Source organism: Oryzias melastigma, linkage group LG23 (assembly GCF_002922805.2).
Source record: "Oryzias melastigma strain HK-1 linkage group LG23, ASM292280v2, whole genome shotgun sequence".
Lineage (NCBI taxonomy): Eukaryota > Metazoa > Chordata > Actinopteri > Beloniformes > Adrianichthyidae > Oryzias > Oryzias melastigma.
Window position 1 is genome coordinate 12,982,780 of NC_050534.1, and position 27,718 is coordinate 13,010,497.

Consider the following 27,718-nt stretch of genomic DNA (forward strand, 5'->3'; position numbering starts at 1 on the left):
TCATCTCAACACTTGACATCTACTAAAGGGGCATTTTGGCGATTTTCTCTTCTTCTCCGAGATCTATTCATGTTTTAGTGTATTGATAGAAAGTCTTGAGGAGGAATGGTTTGTGAGAGACTGAACCTGCCCTTCTGTGCATGTGTGTTAAGACTGAAATAAGTCAAGGGCAACCATTTCTATCAGGTTAAGTGTGACAACCCAATTTGCTCTGACTGTGAGAATGTCAAGAGCAACTGTTTATTTGTACCAATAGAATAGGCTGCATGCACACTTACATAGAGACCTTAACAAATTGATCCAGCCTAAATGAAAGACATTGCACTTTAAACAGTTTTTTATTTTGGGAAAAACAGTTTAATCTTTTTTAGCTGATCTAATCCAATTTTTATTTCACTTTTTATTTAAATCCTTTAGCATACTGTCCCTTTGGGTCAATACTTGCCTATTTACCCCTCAAGATCACAAACTAAACAAGTATTATTTGTAATATTTTCAGGTTTTGGTTCTTAAAATTTACTAACATTTATCATGCATCAAAATCTGATTATTTTCCTCATTTGCCCCTTCAACTACCACTCTGTCTATATGCATAGTTCTATTTCATTTTCTGCCCAAGCACCTTCATCCTCTCAGATCCATGTGTTTTCTACCCCTTTGTGTGTTCTCATCAATAGCTATTTTTAAAATTCAAATCACAGAAAGAATGAAAACTGGCAGTCATCTGGTTGATTCCTACAACCTTGGTAAACTGTTTTCCACAGAAACAGAAACTTAAGTTTGCAGTAGTGCTCAACACAATCTTGGAAGTTCCCGCAAGTCTCATTGCCTCCATTGGGGTCTTGTTTCAAGGCCTACACAATACCAGCGGTTCAGTCTGGGAAAATATCTAGACATAATGGTGGCACAAGGCCAAGCCCAGGAAAGCAACCCGAGGCCAGGGTTGCGTACAAGTATGCCTGAATGGTCAAGGGCTTTTGAGAATTGTGTGTCAAAAAGGTGGTGGTGGGGTTTGCTGGAAGGGGAACTAACTATCCAAACACAAATTCCCCAGAAATGTCTGTATGAGTGGAAAAGTTGGTAAACAACAGAGAAATAAACACATAGCCAGTCAAAAGTTTTCTAACATCCCAATTATCCAAGTTATGTTTTCAAGCTTAAAGTAGTAAAGTCGAATGAAGGGCTTGAAATAGCTTAAAAAGTAAGTTGTGAGCTGCCAGAAATAAGAATATAAAGTTGAGGCTATTAAAAACTGAAGAACTGTGTACAGCTCTAATTGAACAGCGAAGCAACTAACTACGGAGGAGAGACTGAAAAATGTGGCTCTTTTTTGCTAACTTGCATGTAAAGTTTCTTTGCCATTCAAAGGCGCTTAGAAACTGTGAGAAACTGTGACAGGAAAACCGAAAGTCACGACTGAATCAGAGGACAAGTTTCTGAGAGTTACCACCAACATGATGCGTGGTTCACAGAACTTCACTTCTGTAAGCCAGTTTCAGTATTAACTGTAAAGGGAAGACGTCTATGTGCAGGACGGACAGGATCAGTTGCAGTATGAAAGGAAGATATAGAGGCTTGTCTAGACCAAGAAACACCGACGACTAGAGGAAGATGGTGAACCAAAATTTATATATTTTTTTATTTATAATGGGGAATCTTAAAGCCTTTGCTTGACATCAACTGTCAAGCATGGAGGAAGAAGTGTCATGGTATGGAGCTGTTTGGTAAATGCCAGTTTGGAGATCTGTACAGCATGAGAATCACCTTGAACAAACACAGCTAGTAGAACATTCTGCAGTGTCATGAAATTCCCACCTGTACGTCCCTCTTTGGTCATGGGGTTTATTCTTGAAGACAATAATGGATCACCGGATAAAACCAAGCTACACTTGAACTGCCTACAAAGTCCAAGATTGTGAACCACAATGAGCCAATTTGGGATGAACTAGACAGCGAGAAAAGTAGGAAACTTCTGCTGGAGACATGGGGGAATAAATATTTCTGAAAAAAATTCAATTTTATTGTAGAAAGAATACAGTAATTGTGTTTTGTTGTTATGTCTGTAAAAAGTGGTTTCTTTGAATAATTACAAGTACATTTTGATTTATAAGTTGATTCCAGGAATTATATTTTTTTAAACATTGGTTGCTTATTTGTATCCTCATTTCATTTTAGACTACACTGATTACTTTTTAATAAAAAAACTAGAAACACTTGAGTATATTCTTTTTTTTTTTACTATTATTGTATATATATATATCTCTAAAATGGTTGTACTCACATGTTATGTAGAACACACCAGCCACAGTGAGGATCTCCTGATCCAAGACATTCACTGCAGGTTGAGTATTGTCCACAGGCTTCCACAGGTACTCTTGATAGCTGTAAAGAAATATGCAGAAACCTTAAACCAATGTAGAAAGCATATATTGTAATATTAATCAAAAAAAAAAAGAGGAACATGAAGGGAAATCAGTCTTTGGATAAATCCTGACAGAAAGTTTTGTGAAGTAAGAAAATAAATATGAGGGGCTAAAGTTGTGTCCTTAAATTAATTAGCTCTAGCATTATTGCTTCCAATACACAATTATTGATTAGACAACAGAATAAACAAATAGTAAAAATATTAAATAAATCAAACTAGAAGAAGTTGGAAGCTAAAAGCATTTTTTCATGAATTTCTTGCTTTCTATTTCTCCTAGAACTGATCAAGTTGAAGTAAGTGAATATTATGCATGATCATGGTTGATTTTTCTGAAAATGTTACAACTAAACAGTTTTCATCTTTTGTCAATCTAAGTAGCTCCATATTAGAAACTTGGCCACGTGGGAACACTAGTCTATCTATGATGATATATTGCCCTGCCAACTCAAACTGGCATTGACTGGCACTGATTGGCATGAGTTTTGAGTGACCAAGCACATGGGGCAAAAGGGAGGTGGATCTCAGCTGCACCCTACCTCTTACTGTCACTATGGTAACTGCATGCCACAATAATAAGAGCTGTTGGCACTTTTGATTAATGAGCTGTCATTGGTGGATGACCGCTTTCACTCAAGCTGCTTCTTGACAGCCAGGGACAGCGGCAGACGAAATCATCAGTGAGGGACTGATATGATCAGGTTAAAGGGGAATGATGGCTTTTTGTTTGTTTGCATGCAAATGTCTGCATGCTTAGTGCATGATTAGGAAATTCAGCTTTTGGGGGAAGAAGCTCCAAAATGATTTGCATAAATTAGAGCATAAAATTGACATACACAGTGAAGTACAGAAATGAAAAGAAACACGCAGAGTAAAAAAACAAACAGGGAAATCTTGGTACATAAAACATGAACGGGGTTCAAATTAAAAGAAACATTTTTGAAATGTAGTTATACTAAATAAATACTTTGTGCCATTTTGCACACCCCTTTTCTTCTCAGTAGCTTTTGTTTCCTCTGTAGAATCAATAGTTAATCATTCACTGATAAGATTATTTTACTTTTTGATGAATAAAAAGAGATTTTTCAATCAACTGAATTAAGAATACATGTAGGTACACTGAAAGCATGCCACTACAGCACATGGTTGCTTCTTTTAGACATCTACGTTCGTGTGTATTCACAAGTGTCCCTGCAAGTACTATAAATAGTATGCTGAGATATGCATGCAGAAACACTGCAGAGTCACACACAACTGAATGAATTCAGAGGGGGAGTGTCTCGCTGACAAAGTCAAGAGGAATTGTGCGTGCTATTACAGATTAGAGACAATGCAGGTGCATCTGTTCAGACTGTGTGTGCGCTTTGGGGAAAAACTGAAAGTGTGTTTGCCCTCCCTGCTGTGTAGAGGCATATTTGCATTAAGTAGATAAAGAGAATGAGTTTGAGATGGAATCGGGCAGATAGTAGAGAAGTGATGTGCACATGTGATCTAACTCTTTACTAATCTGCATTTCTCTGGGCACAAGTGAGTTCTTTCTCAGGTCTGCTCCTCCCAAAATACTGACCACTGCTACATCATTTAACCAACTACATAACTTCCAAGTTCCTGCAAAGAAAATTAATCTCCTATCAAACACCTAATCATGAATAAACATCATATCTCATTTTTCTGTATGTTAAACAGATATTGATCTGTTGTAAAAGTGTTCCCAGTGGTCTTTTAATTATGACTCTGCACTTTTTAGCCAATGTTTTTTTTTTTAACAGAATCCTCATATTCTGCATCCTGATTGGCTGTTGACCTTGTCAATCAATATTTTCTGCGCTGTCTCCCCTTTACAGAGATGCAAGTCTTTCAGCTAGCAAGAGCTACATAAATCTTTTTTCGTTAAATCAATTAAATTCAATGTTATTTATGCAGCCCAATATCACAACACAGTTTTCCTCACCGGGATTCACACCGGTAATTGAATATAAACATAAAATCAGTCAAAATATAAACCAAAGCTGACTGCTAAAGTAAACAGACTAAGCTAAACTGGGCATCTATGCCCTTCTCAAAAAATAAATCTTTGTTTTCTTTCTATAATTGTGGACCTATTTTTCTATGAAGGTTTTAACTTTCAGAGTTTAAAAAAAAGAGAAAAACGGATAGCGCTAATGTTAGCTTGGGGTTGCTAATGGGAGAGAGGGTAAATAAAGGTATAATGGGGTATTAGTGTAGGGTTCCTTCTGCTCCAACAGTCCCACCCACAATCCAAAGGGAAGACAAAATATCTCCTAAAAAAACAAACGACAGAGGCTTGTAGATTTTGCTAAAAGTGCCATAATCATAATTAAAAGACCACTGGGGGGAAAAAAGTAGATGAAGCAAAGTTAGATTCTAGAGCACTGGGGTCTCCTGATGCTTATTGAAGACTCAGATGCCTGGATTTGCAGAAATGCTTTTGTCAACAGATAAAAACCAGAGCCAGCAAAGACAAACACACCAAATTCAGAGACCAGTGGGTGCCAATATTAAGGCATCTCTTCCAGAGCGTAGATCCTGATATCTTTCATTCTCCATCTGTTTCTGTCTGTCCGTCCCTGTCACTCAAACTCTCTGAGGTGTGTCAGATCATACATTCATCATCTCTCTAAAGCCTTGGTTCTCTATCCGGCACACAGACACACGCTCACACTTTAGCAGGCAACACTTTTGTCTCCCCTTTTATCACAAAATTGAAGGATTTGGTGGCTAAACGACCCAATGCACCTCTTGTCCCTCTCATCTCGATATCACATTCATTTCATGCTATCTTCTTCGTGGGCTTTGGCAGCAAGGAGACCATTATGACACAATGTCTCTTCACTATGACTGCACTATCATATCAGCAGGGATAAATACAAAGGATGGGGTGCATGGTATTTATAATTCCCCCCTGTTTCAGGTGAGTAAATGACAGCCATTACATCCAGCACTCTCCATCCTCTCTCAATAGGTGGAGATGGGGGGGATGCTGAATGTAATCATGCTTTTAAAAAAGGTAGAGATCACAGAGGTACTTGATGCTTTAATGTGTGGGGAGAAGGATTAAGACACACTTGATCATTTGCTATGGAGGCACAATAGCATGAAATTATACCGTACAAAAGTGTGCATATCTGATGCATGTCGGGGGCAGAAAAGTAGCAAAAGTTCTGCCTAAAATACTCCTGCAAGAAGCCATTTTTAATGATATGAAGATTAAATTGATCATTATTTCCTATGTATCTTCATTTCTCCCTACGCACTTAAATGCTCAAGGCAATAGAGCCATTTTACGGTGGGAATGTAATAATTTATTTATCACCCCACAGTCTTATTCTTAACTAATTTCTCTCTTTAGCTCTTCTTATTGTCCTCTTTTCCTGTAATTCCATTTCCCATTATGTAGAGTTCATCTTAACTAAACTGTGCCACTCCAAAAGAACATAAAAAGGAGTTTACATAGACAATCCAGTCCCACATTACAGCCACAGGTTGGTATTATTGTGATCTGAAGTCAGCACTCCTTTTATTGGCTTTATTAAAACATGGATAAATAAAATAAAGATATATTTATTACGGAGCCCCTAAAGGGACATCAAAGTAAAAAAATTAATAAATAAATTAGTAGAAAAAAATCTACTATTTTTTTGTGGTCACTATCTGGTGCCCACCAGATACAATCTGGATACTATCTGGTGAGCACCAGATGGTAGCTAGAAAAAAAAATGCTTTAGAACATTTTTCTTTTTTGGTTTTTAGAAAAGAAATCCTTAAATTTTCTTTACTTCAATGTTCATTTAAGGGCTCCATAATTTAACGTTAAATTTGTAATATATTTTAACATACAGCACAGATGAATTGATTATCCTTCCAGAAATGAAGCAAACATGCAGAAAAATAATGAAGAGACACAACCAAAGAAGTTGGTTTAGAATCTGTCTAACTAACTGGTCAAAAAGTAAAAACAGCAAAAACCCAAATTCATGCAGTTCTTGGTGATAACGTGGTCACTTTCTAAAGACCAGATATATGCATGTATATGCTAATCAATGAACTGGTATTTAATCAGCAGCATCTGTGACACATCAATCAATATGCATTTTTAACCTTAAAATTATAGATGAAAACTATAGATAATATTCTAAGTACTCTGTTTTCAAAAAAATATTTTATGCAGCAATCTAATTTCTTCTAATTAAAAACCAAATGTATTAACTAATTTAGTAAATGTTGCATTAAGAGCAGAAGGAAGTGCCCCACCTTTTTGCTCTTATGTTTTTATTTGAAAATAGGAAACAGAAAAAAGAATAAAATAAAATTGATGTAAATTTCACTTTATCATTTAAAGTGTTGTCTACTGCCTTTGTTAACTGAAGATAAACGGGACTATAATCAGAAATATATCCCTGTCAGATCTCTTAACGTGGTTTGTATTAATTTCTCTTTCTCACCGCACCAGGCATCCGTGAAAGTGAATGCTTAACACATAATGTGAAGATCTCACGTTGGCGCACACACAAAGCATGGACACTAATTCTGCACAGCCTGCATCATCGTGCCCTGGGGCATAGCTGGGGTAAAAATAACATCTATATCATACAGACTGAGTGCACAGCTTGGACTCCAACCAACTGCAGAAGCTGTCAAATATGCTGAGTGTTGAATCACATACATTACTATTTTAATATATGCCTACTAAAAATCATGGTCTTTAAAAAAAAAAAAAAAGATGGTTATACAGAGCTGGAGAAATAAATTGAGAAATACAGGTAGAGACAGGAAGGAGGGGGTTCAAACATTACCCCCGCTTCACACAAAGCTCATCTTACATGTCTTACTTGTCAGAGTCAAATGCATTCAGTATATCAACTCACTTGGCTTGTTAGACCGCAATAAGCCTGCAGCTAATCTGAGCCACATAATATGCACATCTGAACACCTACATGACTCGAAGCCACACACTCTGAAAGATGTAAAAAAGATTCACACTGACAGGAATTAGAGATACTGGCGCTGACCATCTTGGATAAGAAGTGAGGAAGGATAACGTCCACCTGTTGGATTGCTGGATTTACCAAACAGGTGTACTGGCAGTGTGTGTTAATTTGAAATAACTTTTTTTTTTTTTAATTTGGGCATAAAAACCACATTGGAAAATGAATGGTAAAATAAAATTACTGATCCACTGAACATGAGCTGGCAGCACGAGTTCATGAGCTTCCTGGATTGCTGCAGGGTAAGGGCATGGTGCTGTGAGCAATATACTGGATGACTAATAAACAAGCAACACCCTGAAAAGCTTTAAAATGCTCTCATACTCATGTGACGTCTGATCTCAGTCGTCTTTTAGCCAAAATTAAAAAAAAAAAAAACCTTTGTTGTTTTCTACAGCATAGTTTCTGCAGGTGGCAGTAGCTCATTAGAAATTCACCTATGAGTTGGTGCAGAGTAAGTCTTCCCCCACTTCCCATCATCCCTATGTTTATAGCCTCTTACAGCCCCAACCTAACATCACCAATGCAACAAAAATGTTGATCAACGTCAGAGTTTTTCAGTCGTCAGACATTCATTGATCTGTTTATCTGCAAGTGAATGCATCAGAATGGAGCGCAGGATGGAGTTTGTAATTTTCCACATCACAAATAATATATACTACAATTACAATTTACTACAATTTGAATAAAGAAATACTCAGAAATGCAGTTTTAAACTGAATCGTTTTTATATATGAGAAAAAATCAAGTTACATTTCTTTCACTTTTTTATTGCATGCAACAATTTTGACTTATTGGTGTCAACACTCATTGTAAAATTTTATTATATTATCTATTTTGTTTTTACATTTTTAGAAACAAATGTTGAAACGTGCTAATCAATTATTTATATCACTCTGATCTCCTATTGATGTATGCATATATATAATACGTGCCAAAACCTCAGTGTGTTTTTTTTCTTCCATTTTTACAGGTGATGAAATGATCCTATTTCTACTGTGGGTAACAGTGTTAACAGCACAGGAACACAGTCGTGGACTTTGGTATCAGCTCATTTGAACAGTGTGATTGACCTGCCCTTATCACTCAAACTGCAACCTTAATATCCATAATCACAGCCCATTCTATAATACGACTGCCCTCTTTATGCCAGAACATCTATTTAACACACTAATGGGATGTCTTTTGTGTGAGTGTTCACATGTGTGTGACAGTGAAAACGAGACGAAGAGAAATATCTCATTAGAGAACAACCAATCACTGGATTAATGAGAAAGTAGGAGTGACAGATCCTTCTGTTAAGAAAAAAAAAGAAGGAATAGAGAACTGTCGCATCACAAAAAAAGAACAGGAATTTAGAGAATACTTAAAAAACAGAATGAAAGGTATAAAAAAAAGGAGTTGAGATGAAAAGAGGAGCCAGAAAACACAAAAGGCTGAATCCTCATTTACTTCACAAATCTTCTTAGAAAAGAAAAGGGATTGTAGGAGCACAACTGGATAACCCTGGAAGAAAAACAAACCGAACAAAGGCAACCAGTGACAGGATGGAGGATAGAAACAAGAAAGGGGGATACAAGTACGGTGGGAACAATACGGTTTGAACAAAATACAGTGAAAGCGGTGGAATTAAATTTTACAGTTAACAAAGCTGAATGAGAATGTGTGCTTTGTTAATGTTTGGCTTATTTCCTTCTCTGGTGAATTGATGGCACGCACAGGCAGGGTATAAGACCTAACATGATTACAAATCCCTGCAAAAGTGTTAAGCCTTCGCTGCTGAAGCGTTGCACTGCTTCTTGAATAAAGTAAATTATTGATATTTAATTTCTCCTATCTGTCATAGCTGTTAGATGAGCAGAATATGTTATGTATTATAGTGTAGCATTCTTACAAAACACTGAAAACACCTTTGCGAATTAAGAATAGAAGGAAAATTCTTATGTGATATCAAGTAAAAATATTGAATTTAGATCAAATAATATGGAGGTAAATAAATCTGAGGTATTTGTCAAGTATATGTTACTTACAGGCAAGCTAACTTGACTTATGTGCAATGTAAAAAACATATCCACACACAAAGAAAATCCATAATGTAGCCTTATTAATCACTTCTGTTGATTTCTCTTTCTATATTCTGTGTTTCCCAGATGATCTGCTTCCGTGCTCCAACGTCTCACCTTCAGTTTGGTAGCAGACAACACTGAACACAACCCGGCTTCACCAAGCTGAGCATTTCAAGTCTAAGAAAAGCACTGAAAGAACTGTATCGACCAACTGTGTTCTCTGCCTCCTGTTGCCTCTCTCTTTTCTGACCCCTCTGTATTTCCTCCTCGTTCAAAATATCACACTCTCTCTGCAAGTGTCTATGTCCCAGGCCCCAGAAACAGCAGGTGGCCTTTTCCTATCGACCAACTCGGGCAGCTTTAATAGCTTTTAGTACTGCTGGGAATTGGGAATGAGCATGTGAGTGCTAAATGTTATTCTAAACTAGCAGAACGATCCAGGAAGCAGGAGTCCACCCAATCCCATTTCTAACAGGATGACCACTGCATGGCCTTTGAACTTGGCCAAGACTGTGAGGTTAATGAAAAGCAGACGCTAATTATTACAAAACAAAAATGTATCTTCAAATAGTAGGGAAGAATATTTGTAAAGCACTCACTCTAATCATATTTTTGATCCATTTTAATAGTGGTCTTTAATCAGGATTATGAAGTTTTTAGACAAAATCATAAATCTTGTGTTGCTGGTGGCATATTTTCTACGTCACAAATCACTGACTGTATAGGAGAACTGGACTGAGTGACTCCCTTGAGTCTCAAAATGGAAGTACCCGCCACCTGGAAGTAACCGAAATCCTTCAATCTTCTATTGAGAAATAAACACCAATTACTCTCATACCTTTTTTTATCTTATTAATCCTCTTTTTTTTAATCCAAGTTACTCTAATTATAAACTGACCAATAAGATGCCTTAATAAAAAGCATGTGCTGGTCCCCACTTCAAAAGTTCAAAATGTTTGATTGACAGATTCTCCCGAGCCCGCTTTCTTGGAAGGGGTGTGGACTTCCAACAAGCTCACTCCTGATTGGTCTGTATTGCGGAAAAATGGCGACTAAATTGATTCAGAGCCTGGAAATAAGAGATTTTCTGTGGGTGATGTCACACTCGCCCAGTCCAGATCTCTTATAAAGTAAATTTTGCAAATACAGCCTTACAAAGGGGAAATTTTCCGTTTGCCACAGGAAAAAAAAATATATATACTCAGAAATGCAGTTTTAAACTTAATTTCTTAATATACATTATGAGAAAAAACCCACAAGAACAGGTTAAAAACACCAAAAACAGAACTTTCATCAGAGTGAGTCTTTAAAGCTCCCAAAACTGTTTCATGTCAAAACATTTCTTTAGTCATATAGTTCAAGCTTAAAAAATGTTGCTTTTAATTTGTTTGTATTTTTATTTTTCTTTCAGGAAAAGTTTGAACGTATTATAGTTCAGAAAGATAAATTTAGACAAACAGAATAGCTGAACATAGAGCATCTCAATTGTTTAGAACAGCTCGACTTTATTTAACTCACAAGTTCTGTGAACACTGTATTGTAGAAAAATCTACTTGCTAGCAAAAATAATTACAAATGTATATTCTCTAATAAATTAATTCAGCATTTGAACTAGTGATTTTCTTTGTGTAAATGCAGAAAAAACAAGATTTTAAGCAAACAGCAGAGAAAAGCAACTGAATTAAATGTGCTCACTCTCATTTTGCTCTGTAACCCCCCTGGCACTGATTAGAACTGGGCTTTGAGTGCATTTACTGCGCTTTCTGTGTTCATTAACTGTTTTCTGCGTCTGTGTATGAAAATTCCCAAATGTTTTTTGCTAAACAGTTACTTGAGATCAACCTTGTAATTGGGCTAATGGCCTAATCACTACAAAAGAGTAACACACACACACCACTTCATTTACGTTTTAGCCCAACTGATGCAACATTTGCATGCAAGAAAAAAAAGAACATACTAATTTCTATCATGTTTAGCAAACACATTAGGAGGAATATTACATTTGACAAATAAATAAAGATTTGTTAGTCGGAATATCAAGCAAAACAAAACCCTAAATAACTCCAGTTTCACCAATGTGCCTCAGCATATTTGCACAGAAGTGTAGTAATTGGATGCCTTGACAAACAGCATTGTGAATGTCTTCATTTTGCTGGCTTGTCTCTGCTGCAGACAGAGGGAGACCTCAGGAGAGGCAGTGAGAGCTGCATTTGAAAGGGCACCTTCAACTCACTGTCTGCCTGATATTTAAAGTGTTATCTCAGTAATCTGGGCACTTAGAATGTGAATACGATTAGCAAATAGTGATACCAAAAAGATCTGTAGATGTGGAGGAGCTGAAGACAAAACCTGATGAACAAAACTGATGTAAAGTAAAAATGAGAGAGGAAAGGACAATCATTTTTAAACACATATTTTTTAATCCAGTAAGGGTTATTATACCTTCAAGTGATTTCTTAAAATGTTTATTTCAAATATACGCATTTGGAATCATGAAAATCTAACTTTTTAGTCTCTGAATTATCATAGAACTTTGTTATCTTAACTGTTTTTTAATTCTACTATTATAAACTTAAATGAACTACGAGAAAATTTGGTCTTAACATATTTTTCATTTAATAAGTACATTTTTTTCCTAAGAACTTTGGCCTATAATTTATTGTTTTTAGTTCATTTTATCTAATTATGTGAAAATACTGTTTAAGTTTAGACTGAATTGTTGCAAATCTTCATTCAAAGCCCTTTTTAAACTTTAAATATTGACATTTATTGATTTTCTTCTGTTTGTAATGATTATTGTATCAATTTAAAATAAAATAAATAAAAAAATAAAAAAACTCACATAAGAAAAGCTTTTCGTTAGTTTTATATGGATAAAACTTTTGTCACTTGTAAAAGTTTTACCATTTTGGCAACACTTGCCTACAGTAGACATATCTGTCACGCTACGTTCACAACAGCCTCGCCTCTTCCAATGAAAAGTCTATGTAAACATCTGTATTCACACATTTTAGACTTCCGTGTTAAAAAACTCCCGGATTCACCGCAACAACAAAACGTGCGGCCACTGAAAGTGGTTTGAAAGTTAGACCACTTGAACTTTGATCAATCAGGGACTTGGATTTGGTAGCAACGTACCATCCTTTTTCATTCACGGAAGTACCAACTGTTTGAACATTGATCATGCGGGAGAAATTAATAATTGTGGTTTGCGCCCTAAACAGAATTTTATGACATCAAGCATTTCATCTATTGGAATAGAGCCGTAAAAGAAAAGATTTGTAAGATTTGAACCACTTCAACATTTTGCAGCAATTGTCTTCCAACTGTGACCACATGCGCTTCTATCAGGTAGCGACAGTCCAGTATGAACACATTATATTATAACTGCGTTCAACAATGCAAAGCTCAAAAGGCGTTTAGTTCCTGAATGCACATTACAAGCCCGGTGTTTATCCAAGAATACAGTGTTCATTTGAGTTCAATCAATCCTGTCATTGCTGTGCCACCTGTACAGCTTTCTAGAGTTATACTGTACCTGAAGTCCTGAACGTGAACAGATCTTTGTTTTCATTTTATAATACTGGGCTTAGTTATTTTTTTTATTTTTTATTTTTATTTTAACAAAGGTTTGAACTTTAAGTTTAAACAAGATAAGTGTGAAAATATGAATGTCTTTCTGAGAAAAGTCTGTAGTGAGAGGTTTTAAAACCTTAAAAACATCTGTAATTCTGTTACAGAAGCCATAAAACATAAGATCATGTCTGTTGAAGCTGGAACATGAACTATCCAGGATGGTGGTGTATGAAGACCAGTTTCAAGGAACACAGTTCAAGAAACATCATAAAGAAATCATTTGATTTCATGTTGTTAGATACATCTCTTACCTGGGTGTGTGACATGACGTAGAGGTAGTGATGGTCCGATGCGAAGGCCATGTCTCTCAGGATGGGTCCATTCTCCACAGCTTGCACAGTCTCATATCGATGAGCACGTGAGGAACCATCGACCCGAATCTAGAAAGACAGCGGAACATTAGACTTGAGCTTCCCGTCACTTTCATTTTCACATTTTTAAGCTGTTGTGTTTGGGGTCATTAAAGCACTCATCAACAGAACAGAAAGGTTATTTATCTGCTAATTAACTGTAATAATTAACATCGCATAACCTTGTAAGATGCTCAGGTGTTCAAAACCAAAGTTGGTGATAACTCAAATGTAAGAAAGTATCCATCAATGATTTATTATAATTTACTTTCATTACAACTGGGTAGAAAATAGATTAAATTACAAGTTACAGAATAATGAATTTAACAATAAAAAAGATTGGTTAAGGGAAAAGGAAGAAGCCTTAGATTCACATTTTTTGCAACAACAAGATTGAAATGAAGGCAAACCATTTAAGAAAACGGCTCGTTAAAATTGTACTTTTTCCGTACACTTGTGCAGCTCACAGAGTATTAGGATCACCCCAAGCATCATGGCTTTTAGTGCCATATCTGAAAAACCCATCTTTTCCAATCATGGCTTGAGCCATTCAAGAGTGATTGCGCTAAAAAGCCTCAGGGCAAGATGTGTGGTCTATAGGTCCCTTGGTGAGTTTACTCAGCAGTGCGGGTGTATGGGGCCAATTTCATGCATTTTGTGATATGATGGGAACGGTGCGCGCTCGTTCACAAGATCTGCACATTGTTTCAGAGACGGGCAGACACTCCATGGGTGCTTCTTCCTAAATCTGGTCCTCTGGCTCTAATTTCCCTGAAACGCATAGCTCTCTTTCACATACCTACCTATCCTGACAACTCTCAGCACCCAGTGGAAAACATGTTCACACAAAGGTCTTTGTGGGCTTGTGGACAGCTGTGAAGCAAGTCTTGTTAAACTCGTGATGACTCTTGGTAGTTCTTTGTGCTTTTCAGCACTTCTGTGTTTGCAGGTAACAGGCACCAACCAGAGATAATTGGACAGGAAGCAGATGGTGAGAAAGACGGGCGAGTCACTTGGTGATGAATTATAATACTCTTATGATAACACACTCCCTGTTATCTCAGTCAGCATTTAACAAAAACATCCTTGTAAACTGTTGCTTAAAGTCTCTCTGAGGTCCAAAAGCTGCTTAGTTTAGACTTTTAAAGTTAAGTAGTTGGGTTAAAAAATAGTATTAATATCAGTTATTAGATTTTACATACATTTTTAGGGTTTTGCCATTTCTTACAAAATGTAGAAGAAGTAGGAGATTAAATTTAACAATAAGAAGTCAGAACATGAACTTCTACAGTGGATACAATGAAGGCTGAGTGTCTGTAGAACCAGCGGAGCTGTCCCAGTACTGATCATTTGTAGACACCCTAAGTCACAACATTGTATTTCATAACTCTCAAAATAAAATCCCCATCTAAGCTTATTAAAAAAAGACTTGAAGACCCACTTAAATGAAATTTTCCCCATCTGAACTGGTTTCTGGCTCAAAACTGTACAGCTGGATCGCTCCAATATTGCTCGCAATTTTTGTTGCAGTGGTTCTATTAGGTTGGGGTTATGAGGGGCTGTAAGCTAGTGGGAGAGAGTTTAAACAAAGGTAGGATGGGAGGTCAAGGAAGGCTTACTCTCCACCAACATAGGTTCATTTAAATGAACTACTGCCGCTCTGCAGAAACTATGACCAAGAAAATGACACAAGTTTTTGATTTGCCTAAAATAATGAAAATGCCACTGGGAATACTTTCAAAATAGATCAAAAGATGATCAGAGTGGGACTTTAAGAACAATGTTCAGGCTTTTTTTAACCGTTGATATCATTTTTAATCTATTTGGCAGCAGAACAACAACAACAAAAAACAAACTCCAAGTTAACTGCTGTTCTATCAAGTCCTAACTTTTCTTTGTCTTTGCAACGACAATTAACTATTGTATATCAAGCAGAGAAACCCAAGTACACACAGTGCAGCTGATATATATTGCCTGACCCTGCTGTTCCCTCTGATATCTTGTTTCACAACATGACATTTCTTTTAACAGGCACCATCTTTCACCCTTTTCTGTCTTCTTGTTTGTTTCACAGTCAATCTTCCTCTTTTGGTCTACCTCTTGCTTGGCTAGTGTGGTGACCTTGATCTCAAAGAACCTGGAGTTCTCTTTTATCAAAGCCTGACACACTTCCACTGGGACTCATTGAATGCACTGGGGTCACTGGCAAAGAAAAGAACAGAAGGCAAATAGGGAGAGAAAGAGGAGAAGGAGGCAAGAAGAAAGAAAGTTCCACATAAGCTGGAGCCAGATTCAGCAGGTGATGTTATCTAATCTACCCTGTCGGCAGAGTTCATTTGAGGTACAGTGCATATGCACACCACACACTGCATGTGTGTGCCTGACGGAAAAATCAGTGTATTATGTTTCTCCCCCGATGAATATGACAAAGTGTGAATTCAATTGCAACAAAGAGTTTAAGGACTGATAGTCTTTAACAGGGACTGAATATAAAGTTTTATTGTGTTGGGAGCTTTCCACCGTCACCCGGGAGAGGAGAATCTTTAGGAGAAGCTCCTCTATATCATTTCTCGATCTGACCGCTAACAAAACAAATGAGCCACCAGGGAGCACCCAGGATGTCCACAAGCATGCAGTGCTGCCTGGTGAAGTCACACGGGGACTGAGGGGGATCCCTCAATGGAGAGGGATTGAGTTAAAGCAGAGACTAGTCGACATGTGTGCCAATAAAGACTACATTTTACCTTCTTTTATATGTTCATGTATAGTAACAGTAATGCAAATATTATATTGAAATTTGGATGTAAAACACACTTCAGTTCAATTTTTATTTTACAAAAATGTTAAGAAGAATTGGCTGTAATTACATAGATCTGTTCAGTAAATTAAAAATATTAAAATTTAAAGATTTAATTTATCAAAGAATTTTAAAACGGACATAAAGCAGGTCAGAATTGTCTAACCAACAAATACACAATGAAGATGTTAAAAAAGAAAATAAAAAAAACAAAAGTTGTGCTTTAAAGTCCAAATATGTAACAATCTAAAACAACTAAATCACAAATCACCTTCAAAAAAATTTTAAAATTGCGGCATAAAATACAATCTGATGTAAGCCACAAGCTTATTTAGATGCAATTTTGCAAAAATTTACATTATTATATGTTCATTGGGACGCTGTTCGAATTCCTTCACTACTCACTATATAAATTCAAATTTAACTTTATTTATATAGCCCTTCTCCTGCTACAGAGCATCTCAAAGTGCTTTACATAATAAAGAAAATAACAGCAGGACAACAAAATAGTAATTAAAATAACAATCATAATAAAAAAAAAAATTCGGTCATAGCAATTTTTTTTTGTTTTCTTTAAAGAACGTAAAAGGAGCATACTGTAAAAATGAAATTTGAACTAAATTATTAGGAAGTCAATATTATTTTCAAGATAAATATTTTACCAGTTTATTACTTTAAACTTGTAAGTATTTGTTATTGATTTTAAAGGGGATAGTTGAACATAATATTGTACAAAAAAGTCAATTTATATTAACAATAAATGAAAAAATACTCAACATAAAATGGACAAAATAACAATCTTTACTCCATTGTTGAAGTAATTGCATCATTATGGCCTGTTATGGCACATCTAATCCTGAACTCATCATCAGAAACAGTTGTCTGTAGCATGTCTTCATTTTTTTTTCTTTCACTGCCTAAAATCATTAAGGCAGCTGCTGTGGTGTTGAACAATATTATCTGATTTTTTTTCCACAGTAATAAAGTGGATTTGCTGTTCTATGCTAAATGGATTACAATGCTAATCTCTGCTATCACATTAGCACCATACAATAGACATTCAGTGCCAGACACTTTAATTTGCTTCAGAATAGCAAGTAACATCCGGAAAAAGGATTGCACAGGGCTCACATATAGATGAATACAAACAAATAAGTGTGTTCACACATCACTATCCCACTCTTTCAGACACACTTAGTCTGATGGGAGGCTCGTACTGATGTGCAAGGAAGGAGAGTTACTAATAAAAGCACTATTGACTCAGCATACTTACACAGCTAAGCTCACAAAAAATATACCCTGCCTTTAGAATTTTCTAGCTGTGAATCATTGCAGGAGATTCACAGAATATTACAGCTCAAGCTGACCTTTCCTGCATGGCCAATTTGTCCATCAGCTGCATCCCCCTAGTGGCACAGAAGGCTGCATGCAAGTTGTGTCACTTAAAACGTTTGAAATAGTAATATGCAGTCCACATTTCATATTGCATGTTATTATTAAATGGGTCTAAGTGTCTTTAGATCAATACATATTTAATTAATTTAATGCAATCAATTATTAAACTACTAGGTGTGTGCAGTGAAAAAAAATGTATTAAATAAAAATAGCATAAATTTGTATCAAAAGGCCAGAAATTAACAACCTCATTTGAATGCTGTGCGGTGCATTTAGCTCTGTCAATGAAAATATTGTTCCCAGAGTGGTCTGTCTCTCTGTGTCTCTGTCTCTCCATGGGGCTAACAGCTAGCAGAAGGTGTGATACAGTTGGGGAAACCGTTCCGGTGTAAAAGCCACAGGATCATCCTCACTCAGTTTGTTCATGTTGGCACTGTCTGTGCCCTACAAAGGCATATGAACTGTATGGCACTTCCTCTGACTCCACAGGCAATTCATTATACAGTGGGAAAGGCATAATACTCCTGAGTTTTTCGATGTTTAATTCTGCAGAAAAAAAAGCTTAAACTTGAAGGTGTTTTATCGTGAAAAAAAAAAATGTAAAAGATGTAGATGGCCATGTAACATTAGAAAAAAAACATGCAAAACATTCTGTATGGCGTATCAAAAAATGCTACATCTATTTAATCAATGATTTTGTCTCACCGGGGCCTTCTCACTTTCAAAATTGTTCTTTGAAATTCAGTATCTGTGGCTACACATCAGATAACTTGTATTGATTTCGGATAATCCCTGAAGTAGGGAGGAATTATGCAGGAACTACTTCAAATCTAGTGGGAAAACACTTGTCAACATATTTGGGCAGAATTTTACTAGTTCTCCTGAGACCGAAGTTTGTTGTGGAAGTGTCGGTATACAAAAATACATGTTAAATTATAAATAAATTAATTAAAAAAAAGTTAAAACGCCACTGATATTTCACCATAAACTAAGTGATAAAATGTTTTATAAATGTAAAAAAAAAGAACATTTAACAAAAAGGGGAATTCTTTGATTCAGTTAGGTTCATAAATTTTGTGTTACTATTAAGAAGAAAAGAAAGCTAGTAAAAACTTGAACTAACAACTCCTTTCCTCATTGACTGAGGGAAAAACTATAGCTTTAAAGTCAGGGTGGTGAAAGACGGAATAATGGTGTTCCCTGTCCGCCACGGCACAGCTTTGAAGCGGCAAAGGAAAGGCCGCTCACACAGAGCTACAGTCTGTTGAGCATGGCACACACATGAACACACAGTAGCTGAAACACACAACGTGACCAAAATGCAGGTAGAGGAAGCCAAAATAAACTGCTGACTGAAGTAGCCCTACGGTCTGACAAGTGCAACGTAATCACAGTAGAATGAGTGAAAATCATCCAAGAGAATGATGAAAAACTCACCTGGGTGATAATTTTCACAAATCCTTTGAAACTAAATTTTTTTTGCAAATTCAGAATTTGTACAAACATTTTAGCAAGTGAAATGCCTCATCACCATATTTCACTTATAAATGTTATATAAAGGGGTAAATTAGGGAGAATTACCAGGATCATAAACTATAAACTGACCTCGTATGCAGAGAAAATTTCTGATATTTGACAAATGCAATTATTAGAATATAAAAAAGACATGTTTGCATTCTTTCCTGTGTGTTTGAATCATAAATAATCGTATTTTCTGAATGAAAACACAGCTAGCCAGTGTAGTATTTCCAAAAGCACAGAGGAGTATTAACTAATCGGCACGACATGGTAGAACATGCATTAAAGCCTAACAGACAAGTGTGAGGAAAACAGTGATGCTGTTATTTAGAAGGAAGATGCATTGTATTCACCGCATTGTATTCATTAAGACAGCTCAACAATGGTGGCTGTCTGATTGCCCAAATCTGTCCAGCTCCCTAAAACATATGGCAGACAGACGAGAGCAGAGGTCTCAGAAGCAGACTGCCTTCATCTCCTGGTGTCAGTCAATACAAAAATAATAAATAAATAAATAAATAAACGCTTCCATAATGTATAGCTTCAGGTAATATTGGCTCTACGATCACTAGTAGAGAAGGTGATTTGACATTTTCAAGGATGTGGTCCACAAATGTTAAAAAAGTAATCAGATTTAATGTGATGCGTCAGCACAAATATACAGACATAGATGTTTTCTCATACTAAGAGGATGAGAAGTCTCAAGGAAGAACATCGTAAATCTTTAAAACCCCTCCAGCAAGACACAGGAATCTATGGTAACCTATAATGGTTTTTGGCAAACTACTTAATACTTCATGACAACCTCTAATGAAATCGTCTTGCAGTTATCAAACAGGCCAAACACTAAATCAGCCTTGCTTTATGAAAGTAAAATATTCATTCAGCTCATTTAGGACATTTTAGATCCAATCTTCCTTCCCGACTTCGTTCCTTTCGACTCTCCTCCTCACTCTATAGGAGGGATGAACACGGGCGAAACGCCCCACGGAGTGTAACTGAACTCATTCTATGCTTTAATTTACCATTCTCCTTTTTTTATGTTTGCAATTAGGCGTATTGGCTGCACAGCATGATTTTAATTAACGTCTTTCCCCAGATGTGTGCACTATGAGGAAAGGTGCTATGTCAGTTCAAATCAAATAAATGTCATAGTTAGGAAGAAAACAACGACAACAAATTGCATTGTCAGTATTTAAGTTATGCATAAATGTGACCCCCAACACAGCCTGCATGTTGAGTTTGGTTTAACTTAAGTCTATTTAATTTCTCAGCTTGGATAGGTAGTTTATGGCTAAGAGACACGTTATAAATCGAAGTATAAATTTTTTTGAATAAAACTCGTTTTTTTGTACAGTTTCACAAGGGGTGCGACTTATACTCAGGTGCGACTTATATGTGAATTGAAAAAATAAAACAGCCGCTAGAGGGCGCTGTAGGTCTGTGTACTAGTTTTTGCTACTGATAGCAACGTAGAAGAAGAAGCCCAGCTTACTCTTATGCCGGGACTGGTGAAATGTTTCCAAAGTGACATAGACTATGAAAAATTCAACATTTTAATGATCTAAAGTGATGTAAAAAGTTTAGTTGACATGTTTGAATGTTTTTTATGTTCTTTATCTGGATATTTGTGGATAAATTGAGCTAGTATACTAGATTACTTCTATGTTTTGTAAAGCTAAAGAATGATCAATTCCCTTATTATGATTTGTCCGTTCTTGTCAAATAAATTTCTCCCCGACTTATACTCCAAAAAATACGGTAAATGCCATTTTCTACAATAACCCACAGAAGGACTCAAGTTAGAGATGACTTTACATCAGTAACTACTCATGACTAACATTTCAGCAGTGCTCTGACACTAAAGCACATAGAGGTGAAGGAGGACCTCTGGCTTAGCGACTGACCGCTGTGGTATTAAAGGTGTGGTACCTGTTAGCCCCCAGGTCTAAGCAGTCTACTAATCAAATCTTATCCCCCTGCTGAGAGATAAGCAGAAAAAAGCAAGGAAAGAGGAGAAGAGAAGGACAAGAATGTTATTGTGAGAGATGATGGTGTTGAGTGTGAAAGGGGACAAGTGTCTGGAGGGTTCCAAGCTCATTTCAGCTCCTGCTCTCTTCTCCTTCAATTTCCCCTATGGCTTCAAAGGGTGAGTGACAGGTCTCCCTGCTATCATAGCCTTCACTGCTGAGCTGCCTTAGAGCATTGTGACCAAGCAGGGGGCTCACAGCTCTGCTTTTGTCACTCATTTACCTCTCCAAATATCTTTTTTTTCCCCAACTCTCCTCACATTCTCCATCTCTCTCTGCTGCAATCTTTAAGTCATGAGGTTGTCTGAAATAGCTGCAGGCTTGTAGCCATTTCAAAGTGGAGAGCATCTGCGACTTCCTGATCAATTCTCTTAGATTTTTCCTATTTTCATGTCTTTCTGTTTTGAGATTTCATGTGCTCCCTCTAGCTTTGTTGCTGCATAATCAGTTTTCTGTAGATTTCAACTAAATACTTCAAATATTGACTCATGTTTTTACTATTTTTTTTTTAAAGAAAGTCTGGAGAAGAGGTCTTTTACTAAAACAAACGCAACCAGTATTGTGCCCTATGTTCAAGCCGAACGTGTTCTTGAACATGTTTTGCCCATGGTGTTCACACTGGACTGTCGCTAAACTCAATACCCGATACTAACGCCCGTCTACCAAGTTGGAAGAGGCTTGGTGTGAAATACAGAAACATCTTGCAAATTTTACTTCAGGGTTTTTCTTTCACAACTCTATTCTGATATATGAAAGACTTGATGTCATGTAACTCCAGTCGGCTACAAACTGAAATTATTAATTTCTCCTCTATGATTGATTTTCAATGACATTCCATGAACTAAATGGGACACTATCCATATGTTACCACCAAACCAAAATCCCTGATTGGTCAAAGTTCAGCCTGGTTTGACTTTCAGCATGAAGAGCCCGAAAACGGTCGTAGGAACTTGCGTAGCATTTTGTGAATGTTGGAGTTTTGAGAGTAGAAGCCCAAAATGCAAACATACGCACGTTTACATAGACTTTCATTGAGGTTACATGCTAACAAAGCCTGCGTGAACGTAGCTTTAAACGAGAAAATTGATATCGTCACAAACGTACAAATCAAGTATACCAGCATATTCTCTCCTTTACCTCTATGACACACTGATCTTTCCGGTTGCCATTTATATTCACTATTTCATTATTTTCTGCTACAGTCTCATTAGAGCCACAGGACATTGAGGTGAAGGGCAGAGATCTCCTGACAGGACCCCAGTTACTGAGGACAAATACCTGTCTGAGAGAAAACCCACATGAACATTACTCAACCCAATTATTTTCTCTGCTGTGTCCCTTTGCTACCCTATTTTCTTACAGGGATGAAAGCAGCAGCGTCTTCTTTAGCAGTCACCGGCTGAACCTTAAGGATATCACAAAAGAAACAGCACAATTTGAAGAGATATTACCACATAGGCCTCTATAAGTGGCACAACCTTCAGACAGTTGTACATGATAGTGTTCACATTATTATATTTCTAAACCGGCCCCTTGTTTAAAGTTCTGATTTAAGTGAGAAATAAATACCTGACAGGGCTTTGAATGAAGTTGTTGTTAATTCAATGCGACATGACATTTTATATTTAAATGTCCTTTATGGACATTCAAATGAAAAAGTAAAATTAAGGAAATTCATCCATCAAAATATGGATTAAAAATGTTTTTTCCAAATCCCTCAACCAAATCAAATAAATAGTTTTTGAATTTGCATTAGTTTCAAATGAAGAGATTGTCACAGTACAATGATCTTATTGACTTTCTGGGACCTGATTCTGTTTTTCTTTTTTTTTGTGAGGACGTCAAAAAGAGACTCATTCATCTGAAAAATGCAGGACTGACAAGGATCAAATTATGGGAGAGCAGGAGGAATCAAACTTTGATGTTAGAGCTGCACTGAGAAAGAAAGACAAACTTTGAAAGATGTGTCCTTATTTACCATTCCCTCTCTTCTACAAACTTAAAAGTAGTAATGAATCCAAACATCACAGCCACTACCACCTGATGCGTGACTGTGCACAGAAAGACATTCACATCGACAGGACAGACTAGACGTTTGAAGCAATCGGGATCTGACTTTTTAAGTCATTTAATGCTGTTTTCAAACAAGAACTACTAAACATAAGAATCCTCTGCAAACTACTAAAATATTGGCACTTACCTACTCACAATGTGGTCACTATCATAAAAAAAGAAGAGCCAAACTTTACATTATTTTTGTCATTTATGCAAGATTAGACAAGTGTGATGTCATCAAGTTCTCAAAAGTGACTAAACGTAAATCAAAAACATGAATGACTTGGTGCGTAATCCTAAAAGCCAATTATCTGTCCAAATCTGTACATTTGTAGCTAAATGCAATCAATAGAATAAGAATTCTAGGGAGAACATCCAAGTCTGGCATACAAATGCTATTAGAATACTTTATGGTAGCATTTGTCTGAGAAGAGATTCATTTCTGTAGTTTGAGTCATGATGAGCTGTAGTCATTTTCCATGTGATCACATTTCTGCAACCGCCTATCTAAATAATGTTGCTTCCAACAAACTCTTCAAGAATCTTGAACCCTGTTAGGTCTAATTGATCTTTACATCAGCACATTGTAAAAAGCATATGATAGGTACTTTCTAAAACACATATGTCAAAGTCGAGGCCCGGGGGCCGGATGCGGCCCTTCGGGTAATTATATCTGCCCTACCAGATCGTTTTATTTTATTATTATTAAGGGCCCAATGTTATCTTGTGCTTATTTCTAACTTGTATAATTTTTACAAAATATATTTTAAAAATATTTATGCATATTTTAGGTTTCTATGTGTTGCTAAGATATAACAGTGTTTTAAATGTTCTACTATCTTAATGTTTTAAATGTTTTATTGTCTTAATGTTTTGATGTATTTTTAAACAACTGTGGCTGCTTCTTGGCCAGGACCCCCTTACAAAAGAGGTTTGAAATCTCAATGGGATTATCCTGGTTAAATAAAGGTCAATAATGATAATAATTGTAATTTATTTAAGGTTCAAGTTGATTTATTCTGGAATAGTATTCCTGCCTTTTTATTATTCATAATTATGTTAAAAAGTTACAGTTTTAAAGTTTTTAAAATTGGCATTCTGCTAGCTTTAAGGACTATTTTGGCATTTCATTTAATAATTTTTCCATTTTTAGGCTATTTGTTTAGCTAATATTCCAGCAACATGCTAGCTGCTTTGGCTAATTTAGTTTATTATTATTATTTTTTTTTTTTTAGTTTTTTAGGCTATTTTAGAGTTTAGTTGATATTTCTGCTGCATTTTAGCTGTTTTGGCTAATTTAGGCTTTTTTGTTGTTGTTTTTTAAGCTGTTTTGGAGGTAGGCTAACATTTACACCCTAGCTGTTTTGGCTAATTAAGGCTTCTTTTTAAGTTTTTCAGGCTATTTTGAAGTTTAGCAATTTTTTCAGCTACATGCAAGCTGTTTTGGCTAACCTATAGTTTTTCTTTTTTTTCTTTTTTTAGACTAATTTGGCATATAGCTATTAGCTTTAGTGATTTCAGCTATCAACTTCAGATCTTTTAGCTATCAATTTTAAGCATCTTCAGCTATCAGCACTAGTATCTTCAGCAGCCGAATTCAGCTTACAGCATTTACACTAGCATTATCCCAGGTAATGCTATATACGTAGTTCATAAATATGTCATACAGTTTTTTAAGTTTTTAAAATATAGTTTTGGAGTGTACAATAACCATGTATCCTGTTCGGCCTGCGACCTAAAGTGTGTTTTGGATTTTGGTCCCTTTTGCGATTGAGGTTTACACCCCTGTCCTAGAAGATCAATATGTTGTTTTTACTCCATCCTAAAATGCATCTAATTGCTCAGCTTCTGCTTTCTTTTCAACAAACTCACCTCACGTCAAAATTTCACAACAAAATTAGGAGACATGAAAGAATAAATATGTCTAATTGATTGGGAAGTTTGTGTTTACCAGAGTGCTGAGATACAGGGGAAATTGTTCACATATACTCTACATTCATTCAAGCCTAAAGGGCGAGATTACTGAACATCTGGTTAGACATCAAAAACACAAAAGTCAATGTCATGTTTTTTCATGATGCATTTCAGCTATAAAGACTCACATCCTGCCAGCTAAAATGTCAATCACCAGTATATCAAACTATTGAAGATAATGAGGATCTGTTTGCAGGGGAGGCCATACAGTTCCCTTTAGCAACCTGAGATGACAATCAGCTCTTCAGATAAAGATCCAGTGAAAGACCTTGATCAGTGTTCGCGGGGTCACCCTAAAACCTCCCCCACGGTCTGTAATCTTTTTGTGATTGGACCAAACGGAAACAGCGGCGTATCCAACATGGGTGGTGGAGACAGTCAACATCCCATAAAAGATGTCTGAGCCTGATAGTAGCCAAATGACAGGCTCTGATCAACTTTTGGTAAAGTGAAAAAATATTTTTCATAGTTTTTTTTCTTGGGAAGCCTTTACAAACTATTTGGGTTTGGGAAATTGGGGAGTGTTTTGCTCTTTCAATAATAGTTTTAATATCATTTATCAGGCAAACTAAGCAGTTTTTGCTCGACTTCCTGGTAAATAAATGCTAGGACTAAAATGTGAAAGAAGCAGCAAGTGTGTGTGCACCGCAGCGTCTCTGCAGTTGTGTGAATAATAGATGGGAGGCGAGAGCCAGACGCCGTCTGAGAGCCGACATCACCCTGGATCCCGTTACCAAACACTGCCATCAGAATAACTCTGGAGACACAGGCATACTCTTCCACACAAGTTCAACCGCTGAACACGTGAATGGTTCCGTGCACACTCAAACACACCGTGACCTTTCTGCACTCTGGTGCTTTGTTTCTCAACACAACACACCGACTGTTTGGGGTCAGGTGTAATCACTGAGTCAAGTAATGTGATCTTGCGATGGAAATTTAAAATCATCTCGCAAAATGTGAACGCATTCTTTTTCAGATGGGAAAACGCATTTAACCAGCGCGGCGATGACAGACAAGAGTCAGGGTAGAACGCATGTACATATTAAGTTTTTGGATCACTGACTGCAGCAAAAGACCACACAAATTCATGAATTCATAAATTATCAATGGGCTTACCTTTCAGACCTCTGCCAGCCTGTGTGTGTCTGGAAGAGCTCGTGTGTGCGCTTCTGCGTGGCCTACCCTTCATTCTTGTACCGTGGTGATTTATGAGGGTCCTACCATACTTTCTAATTTAACAGGGAAGGGCTTCAGAACCAATTCTTCAGAGATAAGGAGGTGCAATCTTCTGTGTTCCTGCCTTTAGTGTGCACAGTTGTGTCTTGGTACATGTTTGCATTTGTCACTGCGTATATTCCCTTATTTTCAGCCCCTTGGGTGCCTCTTTTTTGTTCCTCTTTGACTTTATTCCTTTATTAAACTGAGTGACACATTCCCTCCATTATGCCAATTGCATTGCTGGTTTGGCGGAGAGAGGGGGAGACAAAGAGGCAGAAAAAGGGAGGAAATAAAAAGCAAGTGTGGTGCGAATAAGGAAAAAAAACACCGTACTAAACCCTTGAGGCATGAGTTTATTCACCAACTGCTATGATAATGGGAAAGGTAGAGCAAAGATTGTCAGGGAGCAAAGAAAAACATTAAAGGCCAATCAGAAATGAACCAAAGCTTGGCTCTATTCCATGATAGTCATATTGTTTAAATATTGTTAACAATAATCGATGCAAGCTTGTATTTTTTTCACTTAAATTGAGATTTCCTTTGGATTCAGAAATTTGTTGTTTTGAGATGATTGTAAATTATTGGAGTGAGAATTAAAAACTGGGCAAAAATTACATTCATTTGAAAAAAACAATCTTTTCCCCTTAAACTTTAATAAAACTTAAAACAAATTTGTAAATAATGGAAAGACCTACATTTGTAAACATGTGCATCTGCCAGCAGTGTATAGTGTACAGCGTTTGCAAGTGTTTGTAATATCCATCCATCCATTTTCTTGACCGCTGTGTCCCTTTTGGGGTCGCGGGGTGCCGGAGCCTATCCCGGCTGCTGAAGGGCGAAGGCGGGGTACACCCTGGACAGGTCGCCAGTCTGTCGCAGGGCCTCAATCACACACCCATTCACTCTCACATTCACACCTAGGGGCAATTTAGAGTCATCAATTAACCTATGAAGCATGTTTTTGGACGGTGGGAGGAAGCCGGAGTCCCCGGTGAAAACCCACGCATGCACGGGGAGAACATGCAAACTCCACACAGAAAGGTCCCAGCCGGGAGTCGAACCGGGGCCTTCTCGCTGTGAGGCAAGAGCGCTAACCACTGCGCCACCGTGCAGCCCTGTGTTTGTAATATGTTTGCCCAAAGTAAAAGAAAAAAAAACTTACTGTGCTTATATTGATTAGAGAGAATGGTAGGATAAGTAATCAATTATTTGTATTTTGAGATTTCTGTGGAAAAAAAAAAAAAAAAA

General features: G+C 36.8%; 1 protein-coding gene across 2 annotated transcripts in view; it reads right to left on the reverse strand.

Moving 5' to 3' along the window:
* Positions 1 to 27,718, reverse strand: part of plxna4 (plexin A4) — a 218,628-nt gene that overhangs the window by 76,158 nt on the left and 114,752 nt on the right. For both annotated transcript variants that reach the window (XM_024282545.2, XM_024282535.2), the window contains exons 4-5: positions 13,382 to 13,510; positions 2,282 to 2,382 (exon numbers count right to left, since the gene is read on the reverse strand). In XM_024282545.2, coding sequence (XP_024138313.1) covers positions 2,282 to 2,382; positions 13,382 to 13,510 — 230 coding nt within the window. The remainder of the gene's footprint in view (positions 1 to 2,281; positions 2,383 to 13,381; positions 13,511 to 27,718) is intronic.